The sequence below is a fragment of the Rhea pennata genome, chromosome 4 (assembly GCF_028389875.1).
Source record: "Rhea pennata isolate bPtePen1 chromosome 4, bPtePen1.pri, whole genome shotgun sequence".
NCBI lineage: Eukaryota > Metazoa > Chordata > Aves > Rheiformes > Rheidae > Rhea > Rhea pennata.
In genome coordinates this window covers 71,277,047-71,290,451 of record NC_084666.1, presented here as the reverse complement: position 1 = coordinate 71,290,451, position 13,405 = coordinate 71,277,047, and the positions used below count along the sequence as shown (strand labels likewise).

The 13,405-nt window shown below is 45.4% G+C and overlaps 1 protein-coding gene across 1 annotated transcript in view; it reads left to right on the top strand.

Moving 5' to 3' along the window:
• Positions 1-13,405, top strand: part of FRAS1 (Fraser extracellular matrix complex subunit 1) — a 179,668-nt gene that overhangs the window by 142,466 nt on the left and 23,797 nt on the right. The window contains exons 38-51 of the mRNA XM_062574968.1: positions 573-721; positions 1,055-1,217; positions 1,897-2,032; positions 3,009-3,199; positions 3,617-3,770; positions 4,312-4,575; positions 5,404-5,592; positions 5,943-6,062; positions 6,519-6,698; positions 8,952-9,076; positions 9,775-9,915; positions 10,867-11,094; positions 11,366-11,479; positions 13,035-13,185. Coding sequence (XP_062430952.1) covers positions 573-721; positions 1,055-1,217; positions 1,897-2,032; positions 3,009-3,199; positions 3,617-3,770; positions 4,312-4,575; positions 5,404-5,592; positions 5,943-6,062; positions 6,519-6,698; positions 8,952-9,076; positions 9,775-9,915; positions 10,867-11,094; positions 11,366-11,479; positions 13,035-13,185 — 2,305 coding nt within the window. The remainder of the gene's footprint in view (positions 1-572; positions 722-1,054; positions 1,218-1,896; positions 2,033-3,008; positions 3,200-3,616; positions 3,771-4,311; positions 4,576-5,403; positions 5,593-5,942; positions 6,063-6,518; positions 6,699-8,951; positions 9,077-9,774; positions 9,916-10,866; positions 11,095-11,365; positions 11,480-13,034; positions 13,186-13,405) is intronic.

The window sequence follows — 13,405 nt, the reverse complement described above, 5'->3', positions numbered from 1 at the left end:
TGACATGGAAGTTCTTCGAGTTTATTCTAAGGCAGGCAACAGTCACAGAAAAGAGGATTTGGCTCCTGCTCTGTATGTTGAGGATATCAAGGACGTGGTTGCACTTAATGTAGTTATAAGGAGCCAGATTGAGTATTTAGTTTAATATGGATCTGTCTATTGCAGCATTGCTCTAAATTTGTCCTTTTTTAACTAAGAGCTGATCTTAGCTCTGTGTCTGTCTGAAGCACTGATTGGCAACTCTCTGCCGTTTATTAATAACATTTTGGCTCGGTTTATGTAGGAGTGTAATTTGAAATTCAAAATACCGGGTTATCTTTTGGAGAATGTGTTGGTGTGATAGAAGGCAGAGAGAAAGCCTCTTGGTTGAAAGAAAAGCAAAATGCATTTTGTGGCAGATTCTGGGGAGGTACATCCAGCTGATGCTTTCCTCATCAGTAGAGCTTCTCCAGTATTCAACAGCTGCGGGTTTGACCCTACGAGCTTGATGTATTTCCCTGTAAAACATTTTCTTCCTCCTTCCGTCTAGTGGAAGCTAATCTTGGATTTTGTTTTGTTTTTTTCACATTTAGGATAATAATTCTCCTGACTCAGAGATAAGAATCCAGTTAATATCTCTGCCCACATACGGCACTCTCTTACGAACTTCTGGCTCTCGTGATGAAGAGCTTTCCAAGGTTTATAATTTCACCATGGAAGACATCAACAACCAGAGGATCAGGTATCAAAGAGCTCTTTTCCATCAAGACATGTCAATTAAAAGCTTAGTGGGCTCTCTGCGGGGATCTCAGGGCTATACTATATTAGTGCAATGCATCGAAGTTATTTTGTCCTTTCTAGACTATTGTGTCTTACAAGATTACAAATGAGGGCATTTGCTGTGTACAGAGATAGGTATTTCTGTGTGTGTGAAATGCCAGAAGTTTGTGTAGCTTCAGATTATGAGGATATTTTTCTGTGTCTGCAATGTCATGGTGACATTTTAGATATTTAACACTGAAAATAGTGACTGTTGTGAGACTCACTGACTCAGGTTGTGTTTTGACTTGCACAGCTACTCCACTGTGTTTGAAACCGGCGATCAACCAGTCACAGACATCTTCCACTTCACTGTTTTTGATGCTGATAACAACCGGCTTGACAGCCAGATGTTTACCATCACTATCACATCTGCCCAGACAGTGCTATCACTCATTGCTTTTGCTGACCACATTACTGTAAGTGGCCACCAAGGATACTGGAAACAGTGTCAAGAATGTGTCCGGTGTGAGAAACTGAATGGTCTTTTCCTGGATTGAGGGCAAATCACTGTGAAAGTATGGTGTTACACATGCAATCGTGTGGGTGCGAAGAGTTAATAAAATTACTCAAAGGTTAAAGGAGGCTGATGGTACTGCTGCATCCCTGAACCTCAACTACTTCTGTTCTGGTCAGGAGCTGGGTCCAGAGGTTGAGTCTGAAAACATCTAGGGCTTTGGATTGATACAAAGCATTTCAGTCTCCTTATCAGAGCCTTTTGAAGTGATCTCCCTCCTTTCCAACTTTGCCTTCCCCCTCCCTTACGTTCCAAAACTTCCCCTCAACAAGAAATACAAATCTCTCCCTCCAAGAGGTCAGCGTGACTCTGCCAGTCCTCCTCCTCCCTGATAAAGCACTTGCAAGCTCCTCTTGGGGGGCAGGTAGGCTTTATTCTTCCCATCCCACCCCACCTCCCAGCTGATCTCATGTTCAAACCCTCTGGGGGAGGATGAGACGGGACTTCAGAGAAGTGAACGTGCAAGTGCCTGGGGAGCCTCCTCCATGGAGTGACTGTGCAGACTTTTTCAGTATTGATTTGGATATTGTTGTGTGTTGTGTGCATTGATGGTAGTTTTGTTGTGTTCTTTTGTTTTCCAGGTGGATGAGGGGGGCAGGGTCCCACTGCTGGCTCATCACCACTTAGCTGCTGATTATGATACTGCTGTCAAGGAAGACCTGCAGGTCACAGTTATTACTTTACCTATGTATGGCTACATTGAAAACACTAAGACAGGTAAAGTACTTGACTGTCTCTTCTTCTTCCTGGCCATTGAAAGGGAACATAGGAAATGCCATGCTGGAGCAGACTAACTGATCTCATCACGATTCCTCTCTCCTGCTCTGATTGGTGTCAGTTGATGACAAAGAGCTCTTAAGTCAACATTACAAGATAACTTCTTTCTGGGGAGGCTGGGACAATGAAAGCTTTTACAAGCCCGTGTGTATTTCCAGCATGTTTTACTCTGTCTGTCGTTGAGTATAAAGCATTCTTTGCTGAATCCCAGCAACTGTCACAGTGAGCTTTAAAGCTGGGTGATCTGTGGCAGAACATGGCTGATGACACTCTCTTAGCTTACTTTGTTACTCAGAAGATGTAGAATTCCTCTCATGTTATCCAAGGATGTTCATCCAAGGGGACTGTTTGCTCACTCCTGTGTATTGATCCTAAGAGAGGTGACATTTTACTTAAAGCATAACTTCCCTTTCTAAAATACCACCCTGTGTTGGCCAATATGGTGGCTTGTTACAACAGTTACTACATTTCTCTAGGAGTGCAGGAGTTACTAACCATGATATATCGTCCCTCCTGAATGATCTCTGCTTTGTGCTATTTTGGTAATGATTCTCCTCTCCTTAAACAGGCTATGGCTGGGTATTTTTCTTGGCTGAGAGCCATAGTTTTTCAAGGTACAACTTGATGTGGTGATTGGGTTGAGGGGAGATGTTAGCGACTGTCTCATCGTTGAAGAAAGTTTAAGTAGTTCTGGGACTGGGGATCACTTGTACTGTGCATAAAAATGCAACTTCCTAAATGCCTGCTCTAGTGCAACAGAAATTGCTTTTTACATAGGTTCACAAGATAAGTGAAAACCATGTTTCAGAAATGAACATCCTTCTGCATCTCTGAACTTGTTATTCTTCTCCTAATTCTGCTTTTTTTCCTCTATTAGTGAATTGAACCTCCTTTCACTGGTGACTTCTGTTTGCAGGTGAGAGTTTTGGCCCACAGGGTGCTATGGCCATGGATGCATCCTTCTCTATTCAAGACGTTCTAGAGAACAGCATTTACTATTTTCAGAGTGTCCATGAAAGCATCGAGCCAACAAATGATGTTTTCAGCTTTTATGTGAGCAACGGCTTCAGCCAGTCTGAGGTGCACAGCATTAATATCACTATTCAGGTACGCACATGCTCTCTGGTTGCTGAAGCCCTCTCTTCCCCCAGAGACAAGTGGCTTTTAAGGTGCAGCTCCCTCTAGTTGTGAGCTGTGCTCACCCCTTTGTAACAGATGTGAAGGCGATTAAAGAGGGATTTCTTCCTCCTGTTTCCTTCCCCTAGTACAGCAGCATAACTCACCATCAGACCAGGAAACAGTTGTGCATTGCAGCAGCTTCCTCAGGGCTTATTTCTCTGGTGTCCCTTCCATCTTATAAGCATCCACAATGATGGATAGATTTGGAGATAGATTGATGTAGCCCACCCATGTACCACAGCATCAGTACTGTTATTTGGGAGCTTGTGTTTCATGCTGATAGGAAACAGTCATTTTCCTTTGGCCTTTTCCTTTCTGTCACTGTCTGCCTTTGGATCTGTACAGCGACAAAATGATGAGCCCCCAAAGATGATGCTGGAGCCTGTCAGAATGCAGGAGGGCTCAGGCGTGGTGGTTACCAATGCCTCCCTCAGCCTGCAGGACTTGGACACCCAGGACAGTGAACTTGTCATTGTGGTTACAAAAACTCCTGACCATGGTAAGTCCTGACAAGCTGTGTGTGTGTGTGTACCACCTCCTGACGTGAGAGAGAAGCCTGGCACATTCACGTAAAGCACATTTGTTCAGTGTGGCCCAGCAGTCACCCAGGGATTGCCCATCAGGACAGACTTGTTCTTTGAGAGATTTCCCTCACTGTCTGAGATGGGGGAAAGATTCAGCCTGAATACACTTTCCTGGGAAGTTTCCTTTTGTGTTACCCCATCTTGGTGCAAATCACCTGTTGTGGGATTCAGTGTTCAGAACTGAGCAACTAGTGAAAAGCAAGGCAGGGTATGTAGAGAAGGCTGCTTTGTTTTGTTAAACCAGTGGGGGCTGTGTGCCACCTTTCAGATCTCCTATAAGCAGCAGAATTCTTACCAGCTTTGACAATAAGTGGAAAATTTCCTTTAACTCTCCTGGCAAGACACTGTCGTCAGGAGCTGTAAGGCCACGTTCACCTGTGTGCATCCTACTGAACTGGCATGCAAACAGTCCTCCGACAGGCCGTCTTCTCCCTGTAATTTTCCTGCATTTGTCAGGTTATCTCCGCAGGAGGCAGGCTGCTGGGGAGCCCATGGATCATGGGCTTGTGCTGTCCCAGGGCTCATCCTTCACCTACCAGGACATTTTGGATGAGTTGATCGTTTATACTCAGAGTGGTGCAGCGGCGCAGACGGATGAGTTTGGATTCTCCATCACAGATGGTTTCTACACCCAGGTGGGGAGGCTGGAGTTCTCCATGGAGCTGCAGAAGAACGAGCCACCCAAATTAGTCGTCAACAAGGGCCTGCAGCTTTCTGCTGGTACAGTATGAGGAGGGAGGATAGTATCTTGTGTTCAGCCAACTCACTGGGAGATGTAAGCATATGTTTCCCTGTGGCTGTAATTGCAAGGTGAAGGTATGTGCTTACACCTCTGATTTGACTAGGAAAATCTCTTTCAAATGTTTTTTCTCCCAAAGTGGGGCAAAGGGGTGGTGATTTATTGAAGGGAAGGGTGAGAATGAATTACACACACAGATGACTGTGCTCTGTCTATGCAAGTGCAGCAGGGAATGCTGTAGTTAAGTCCTTGCCTCCCAAGAACAAATGTATAGTCTGGGGCTTTATATCTATTAGCTGGGAAGGAGTAAGTGTGAGAGCATCTAACTGCGGTCCTGACAGATCGCTGCAGTCTGACAGTGCTCACCTTTCAGAAACTTTCCTCTGCCTTGAGCTTTGTTTTATATTTTTGGAAATGTGACCACCACAGTTAAACCTGTGCTGTGCTGATATATTAGTGAGAAACATGAAATCATACAGTTACTGCTCCATGTTGGTGACGTGCCCTGTGTGGATCCAACCCAGCTCGTAGGCCTGGGCTCCCCAGCAGGCCTAGCATCCAGGCACTTGAGACAGGAGCAAAGCATATGTCTTCAGTGCTGCTGTGCCAAGTTGGACATCCAGGACATCCTTGGAGAAGAGTCCTCTGCTTGTTTTCCTTATAGTGGAGTTGCCCTCACCCTCCATAAAACTGCAACTCCCAATTTTGTAACGTATGACCTGCTATTTGTAAACTCTATGGGCCAACCTAGACAAATCACTGGGCTGGATTGGGTGGAGCCATTGGTAGGTCTTCTCTCTCTGGTGCAGGCTCTGCAGCACGCCTCACAGATCAGCACTTGAAAGTGGCAGCTATTAATTTGGATGACACAAAGGTCAAATTTGTCATGAAGAAGGATCCCAGCGTCGGCAGTCTGCAGTTGACCGAAAGTGATAATCAAGTCCAGATCTCTGCTAATGGACCAGTCAAAAGTTTCACCCAGGCTGATATAAATAAAGGTGAGAGAGTGCTTGATTTTAGCTAATTGCTGTGTCTAACAGCCAGTTCTAAGTAAAATGTGGCCACATCTTTATGTCAAGGGGAAGATGATTTGAAGCAGAAAAGGGAGAGGGAAAGTAGTAAAATAAGATGGTTATGTTGGGGGAGAAACACATGTCATAAAGCAAGTGCTAAAAAGTCTTTTTCAGCAGGAGAAAAAGAATGAAGAGAAAAAAGTAATGAAATCCAAATGTGGGAGTTCTGTCAAGCCCCCAGACCCTTGGCTAACAGTGTCAGCCTGGTTCCAAACTAAGAACGAAATGATACAGCCTGTAGTAAACTACCTCTTTTCTCCTGTCCCTCTCTCAAGGGCAAGTGACATACAGTCACAAGAAAGGGGATCCCAGCGGAAGTTTTGCTTTCACCTTTGATGTGATTGATGCAGACGGCAACAAACTGATGGACCAGTTTTTCTATATTAGTGTATTAGGTAAAAAAATATTTCTTAAGTTACATTTTCTTTGCTGCAGAGCTCAGACCTTAGCAGAGTGAGATTTCCATCCCACATGTATGGCAAGTTAAGATATAATTCTTGAGATGCAGTGCTTTTTTTCCCATTGTTCATTCAAAAGCCTTTGACATTTAGGGCATGGGAAAAGTTCACTGATATAAGGAGTAGTTCTTTGGTACGTGACAAACTCACTGGAAAAGGCAGAAAAATTCCACTTGGCATCTTAATACTGTGTAGACATTATAATGTTACTATCCTCCTCTTTAGTGCTGAGGCCCCAAATACTCATTTTAGAATTACTGATTTGGGAGGGTTGCCTAACAAAGTGTGGGAGGGTGCTGTTTTCCTTGCACACAAGTATCTGGTGTAAATAATACCAAGGAAAGAAGGCTGGCTGTCTCCTAACTCACTCCATTTTGTGCCTAACCCTTTTAGAGGACAGGCTCCCCCCCTCCATCATCACTAACAAGGGGCTGGTCTTGGATGAGAACTCGATGAAGAAGATTACAACCCTGCAGCTCTCTGCCACTGATCAGGACAGTGAGCCAGCCAAGCTCTGGTTCCGGCTCATCAGGCAACCACAGCTGGGGCACCTGGAGCGCGCCACCTCCCCAGGTTTGCAGGAGAGCTTTTGGCTCTGTTGGACACTTCTAACAGCAAAGCACAGAAGGGCTTTTAAGCCCTGAAGGTTTACTGCATGAAAAATGTACTTGGAGGGAGCGGGAATTATGTTCTCTGTCAGAAAGCAAACAGTCATTGATCAAGAGCATTGCAGAGTAGGGTCAGTGGAGGCAGGGCAGCCCAACACTCGGCAGACAAGGATTTATTCAGCCATTCGGTGAGTTTAGGCCCCTTTGTAACCTCAGCCTGTGGGCCTTGCAGATCAGTCTGGTTCACCACTGTGTGAATCTCCTCCTTCAGGATCTGCGCTGCATCTGCATGGCAGGCAACCCGTCTCTGTGACAGCATATAGTGCAGAGCTCAAAAGAATCTATCCCCTAATGTCTATGGTAACAGACTATCCCTTGGTGAACAGATAACTTGTTTTTACTCCCCCATTTTGGCCTGTAATCTCTCTTGATCCCTTAACTCCAGCCTCTTCTCCTGGCAGTGCTGCAGAGTGGGAGAGAACTCTTAAAAGGAAGATAAGTCACACACATCTGGTGTGATGGATATGCTGGATAATGAATTCCCACAGACTCTGTGAGAGACTATTTTAAACAGTGCACTGTGCCCATTTACACACTCTTCCACTTTGACCCTCCAGATTCTGGAGACCTTCTGGTAATTTAGGCTTTTTTGGTCAACCTTGTGAAATTCAGAAAAGAATTCCCTGCAAATCTAGTCTAAATTTTAGAGTTGTCCCCCAAGCCCAGCTATCCCCTGATAGTATGTGTGTCCCTACTCTTTTTTAGTCTTAAAATTGTGCTGTCATATAATATGCTCTTTTGGTGTAGATTATACTCACCTAAGATTTTGTTTCTTCTTAGAATTTGATTTCTTCTTAACATGAGATTAAAGTGTAAATCTCTACTGTGCATTTTCAGAATGCAGACAGTCCCTGTACAGCATAGTTTTAAAGTCTAATCTTCTTAGTGTAAGATGTCTTCTGACAACTCTGTTGAGAGGGTAGGAATAATGGATGGAAATTATAAATATACAAACCCTCTGCTGAGAGAAAATTAAAAACTTACAATGCTTTTGTCTAAATTTTGAACCAAACAATGACTCTCATACTTCTGAGATCTGAAGGAGCTGAATTAAGTTTTTATTCCTCCTGCTATTTAAAACGTGATGATTCCAATTTCTTGGCTTTTTTTTTGATCCTTAAGGGACTAAGAAACATATCAGCTCATGCAATGTGAAATAATTGTTCTCATGGCTTAAATGACCTAAGCCTAAGGAGAGAGTACTGGAGCACTCAAAAGAGCGTATATTCTCACAAACTTTAAAACTAATGAGCTCTGAGTAAACCTTGGCTAATCATCCATTTTTGGGGTCATTTATTTGTACTAGTTCCCTGCATCTTTTGTAGTGTGGCCAATACTTGTCAGTAGCCATTTAATGTGATAAACTAGTGAAAAACTGTTATTTTTTTCCAAGGTTTTTCTTGTTAAGAGCAGTAAAACTGTCAGATGCACCAATGAGAGTTAAAAGTTCAAATGCTTTTTAAAATGCTTTGGGGGAACCTTTCTGTGACCATGTTGCCCCTAAGACTGTAAAGGTGTCACTATAAATTAGTGTTGAAAATAGGACTTGGACTGTTCTGTATGCTGGGTGCTAGGAGGAAAAAAGAGCAGATTGTGCCCAGGCTCCTGTGCTCTCCCTCCTGCACTGCTGGAGACAGTGCCAGGCCGGGCCGACCGCTACTCTGCCCTTGTGGGACATTTCTGTTGTTGCTGTTCCCTATGATTTTGAAGGCGTTTTTGAAAACTGTGAGGTGAGGCTGTTTGCACGCCAACTGAGGCTGGGAACCTTTTGCCTACACTGAGCGATGCCATGGTTAAAGCTGTCTTGTTTGGCAGGGAGAATCAAAGCTGTTTCTCACAGCTTCTCTCTTGCTCTGTGCCCTGTGTGGCCTGACCCCTATCAGGTGTCCTAGCAGTGTGAAGCACCGTCATACCCTTTGAAGTCTGTGAAGAAGTCTGTACTTCTCTTTGCAGAAGGGGGCTGCTATGTTAATTCAGAAGTTGTGGAGTAGAGTTTTCAGCTGTATGTCAGCCAAAGGCCTGGCTCAGTTGAAGTTCATGGTATAGTCTCAGTGAAAGCAGAGCGAACCAAGAGTGAGTGCTTATATGTGTCCAGCTCCCTGTATTTTTCCCTGTCTCTGTTTCTGTTGCACATTTTCCTTTACTGTTCTTTTTCTAGGGACAAGAATAAATTCTTTCAGCCAGGCAGACCTGGCCTCTCGTAACATCCAATACGTCCATACTAGTGACACTGAAAAGCATGCCGATGCATTCACCTTTTCTGTGTCTGATGGAACGAATGAGGTAGGTTCCAGCATGTTTCTTCCTCGAGTCAGAGCAGACTCTTGGTTCTGGCATATGTGGTGGGAGTCAGTTTTCCTCCTGCGTGCTTGTGAGACACAGATACACTTAGGCAAAAGAAATGAAACAAGCTGCGTGTGGGCTTGTAACTCCACAATGGTGGATACTCTTGCTTCTCTTGTGTCAGAGATCTTACCACAGAAGAGGAGAGAACCCTTTTCACAAAAAGTGGAGCAGCCTGAGATATAGCCTCTTCATATATGTTTACCTAGATTTCAGTGTCTAATTTTCATCTGCTGAGCAGTCACTGCTGGAGCTCAGCATTCATCCAATGCATTGACAGAGGAGCCAGAAGCATAGCCAAACCCTTGAGAAATGTCTCCTCCCTATTTTGGGAAAGGGGGAAATAATAGCTGCAGAGATAAGAGGACAAAGCAGAGCTCAATAACAGAGGGAAAAAATGTATCTCTGTAAATATCACAGAAAGATGGTGAAGGAATTATGGGGGGGGGGGTAGTAGAGGTCATATTCATATGATTTGAACTCAAAAGCTCTTGTTTACTCGCAGAAGAAAAACAAGGCCAAAATAAAGAAACTCATACTCAGTGGTTACTGTGGTCTTCTTACAGCATTACCGTTTCAGTTGCATTGCACTCTTAGTAGACTGCATTTGTCTGGAGAGGCTTTTTCTTCTCTTCTAGGTGAGCCAGACATTTGACATCACCATTAACCCTGTGGATGACTCCCTACCGATAGTGCAGAGCCCTGGGATGAGAGTTCAGGAAGGTGTGAGAAAAACCATCACGGAGTTTGAGCTTAAAGCAACAGATGCTGACACAGAGGTAAGGCAGGACTCCCCCCTTGCCTCCTACCTACCCTGTCCTGCTGCACATGTGGGCTATCAGAAGAAATGGGCTTGTGTTCAAAGAGAGAGATTGTAATGAGTGTCTTCCCTACCTGCTCATATCCTGTTTGATCAGAATTTCAAACAAACAGCTTGCAGAAGACCCCATTTGTATGTAGATAGATAAATAGATAAATGAGTGTTTGAGCAGTGCAAAGTCTTGGCTTGAGAAATGTATACTTCATCTGGGGTGTCTCTTGGACACACAAACAACAAAAAGCTACATGAAAAATACTGCAAAGTTGCTGTGATCAGAGCTAGTCCCTGCCCTGTCCTCACCTCCTTTTGAATGTTATGGACTTGACCTGAGTAGCCCTGAGCTTATGCTTGGCACAGATGAAAATGGCATTTCCTCCTCCTCGTTCTGGGTCTTACTGGAGGTGAAGCAGTCCCATGCTGACTGTACCTCATTGGGCTGCAGTTTCCTCAGGGCAAGAGAGCTCCTGGCTCACCGTAACTGCTCTGAGCCAAAGCAAAGATTGTCACTGCTTCCATGGAGCAGCTTCGCTTACGTGCTACCCTGTGCCAAAGTGACAATGGGCTTGGACGCTTAGAACGGTTGCAGGAGGAGTAATCGCTGTTCTGATTAAGGAGTTGTCATGAGGGTGAGAGCTATCTCAGACCATCCAAACCAATAGTTTGGTCTGATGAATCTAGCCTAGCTCTCCCTACTTGGGTGGTTGTGTGGGAGCAGAATGGGGTAGTGCTAGGTCTCAGGGTGAACTGTTTCAGGATGCAGTGCTGCCTTTCAGCCCTGGTTGGGAATACTGTACTAGGAAGGCTGGCTGTGTGTGGAGAGTCCCGCTCCAGGTCTCTCTAGCGTGAGCGACCTTCCCGTCTGGCTCCGGGAGCACATCCTCACCTTCACCACCCTGTCTCCTCGGTGCAGGCTGAGTCAATCACGTTCACAGTTGTGCAGCCCCCCCAGCATGGCCTGATTGAATGCACTAACAATGGCCAGCGCTACCACCAAGCCACTACCTTCACGATGGATGACATCTACCAGAACCGCATCAGCTACAGTCATGATGGCAGCAGCTCCCTGAAGGATCACTTCACTTTCACTGTGTCTGATGGGACCAATCCCTTCTTCATTGTGGAGGATGGGGGAAAGGAGGTAAGGGGAGGATGGGGGAGGAGAGGGAAATTTTCCATAGCTGATAGGCAGCTCCCCTCACAGGAGGAAGACTCAGCTGCTGTTACTCCACTGAAGATAAGGACTGAGTATTCTCAGTTATGTGCTACCGTGTGTTTGTTCACTGGTGTCCCAGCTTGGCATTTGTGTGTGCAGACTAGCCCCTAAAGAAGCTGAAAGGAACCAAACTGACAATATGGTAGCCAAAGCTTTGATTGCCACAGTGTCAGCCATGACTCTGAACATTTGTCAGGTCGTGACGGCAGCACCGCAGCGCTTCAAAGTGGACATTCTCCCTGTGGATGATGGAACACCCAGGGTCATCACCAACCTGGGCTTGCAGTGGCTGGAGTACACAGATGGCAAGGTAACTGGCTGCCTGGATTCGACTTAGGTTGTTGCTCAGACTGTTTCAGGAGAAGGGGGTTCACAGGCAAACATCCTGACCCGTTAGCATTGTTACTGTTTTGGCAGAAAGCAAGTGTTCCTCTGTGTTCATGGAGTGGCTCGGAAGAGGCAGAGATTTGCAGGGATGCCTGTGTTGCTCCATTAGCTAAACCAGGCAGCATGAGATGAAGGTAGAGCCTGTGAAGAGAGGGTCTGTGCTCAGTGGGCAGGGAGCATTAGGCTGGGAGGTGCTTCTGCTGGATAGCTGGCTGCAGGAAGCTCTTTCCCAGCAGGCCTGAGAAGAAGACAGGGGGAGGAAGCAGTGCAGGATCCAAGGAGCCTCCTTTGCTGTGGAGCTCCATGATGGCAGAGGCAGCTTCAACCCTTTGCAAAGACAGTGCAGATGATCACCTGGGCTACCAGACTTCTGGGAGCAGTGGGTTTTCCACCTGCTTTAATGTACCAGAGTGTTGCAGAACTGTGGGTGCATTGCAGGAGTTCAGGGAGGTATCTTGGGGCAAGGGGAAAAGCTGCTTCCTGACCCATCCCCTTCCCTCACATCAGCAGGAGCAGTAAGCCTGACTCTTCTTGGCTCTCTCACAAGCTGTCCAGCTCAGCACAGCCCCACTCCCTTCAGCCACCCTTCTTGGGCAGATTTGTCCTGTGCCTTTTCCCTCATACCTGGGGCTGTTTCTTTTCAGTTTTGCTGATGGCTGAGAAGCCTTCACTGTGTGCTGCAGCAGCCACAGTAGAGATGACATGGTTCCTTACTGTGACATACATTTATTCTGCTAAGTCCAAACAAAAGCCTAGGGAATAAACCCTGTGCTCACTTTTGAGGACCCAGCATTAGCTGCAGTCCTTTCCAGGAAAAAGGGAGCTAGGTGACAGCATATTAAGAAATGGAATTTCAACTGAAGTTTCTGACTTAGGAGAAAGCATTCCTGAGGCCTCAGGAAGGTTAATGCTCTTTCTCTTTTTCCCCACTTTGTTAAAGGTATTTTCTCTTTAAAGAGAAAGCAAAATGTGGTGAAACTGAGACATATCTATATGAGATAAGAAAGAGGATTAGTACAGACTCGCTAAAGCAGCATAAAATGTTCTGAGTGAAACCCTTAAACTTGAGGCCATCTGCAGATGTTTTTGGTGAAAGCAGGTCTTACGTGAGCATCAGCCTCGTTCATGGAGGGGCGGTTTCCAGGTGAAACCAGGAGATTTGCCCTAACTTTTAATTCCAGCTAGACAGAGCTTGGCAGCTTGTTCTAAAATTGCTTTTACACAACTATTTTTTTAAACCAAATCTGGAGCAGAATTTGAATCCTTTCTGTGCTGTCAAATATCATGTGGGACATGACTAGAGCTCTACAGCCTCTGTCTGTTCAAGGCCACTCTTTGTGACAATAATCCTAAATTCCCTAACTTCTCCCTTATGGTGCACTGTTTGATAGAGGGATGATTGGGCTTTTCAGATGAGCAGTCAGACTGTCACTACTACATCTCCAGAGTTCAACTCCCTTGGTTTGGCTTTAATCCAGGCAACCAATGTAATCACTAAGAAGGAATTACTGACGACAGATCCTGACACAGATGACAAACAGCTGATCTATGAGATAACAGCAGGTCCCAGACATGGTTATGTGGAGAGCAAGCTGAAACCAGGGACAACTGTGACCACTTTCACTCAGGGTATGGAAATTGGGCTACATGTTGTTACTTTTTTCCTTTGGCTGCCTGAGTTTATCAGGGTAGCTTGTGTCTTGTCCTGTGCAAATGCAGTCAGCACTTCTGCTGTCCCTTCTCATTAGGTCTTGCCAGCCAAGCCTGGCCTCCCTTGGGCTCTGTAAGTGCAAACAGAGAGAATGGAAGGGACCTATTATTTTGGGGCTGGAGCTTAGAAAAGTTACTT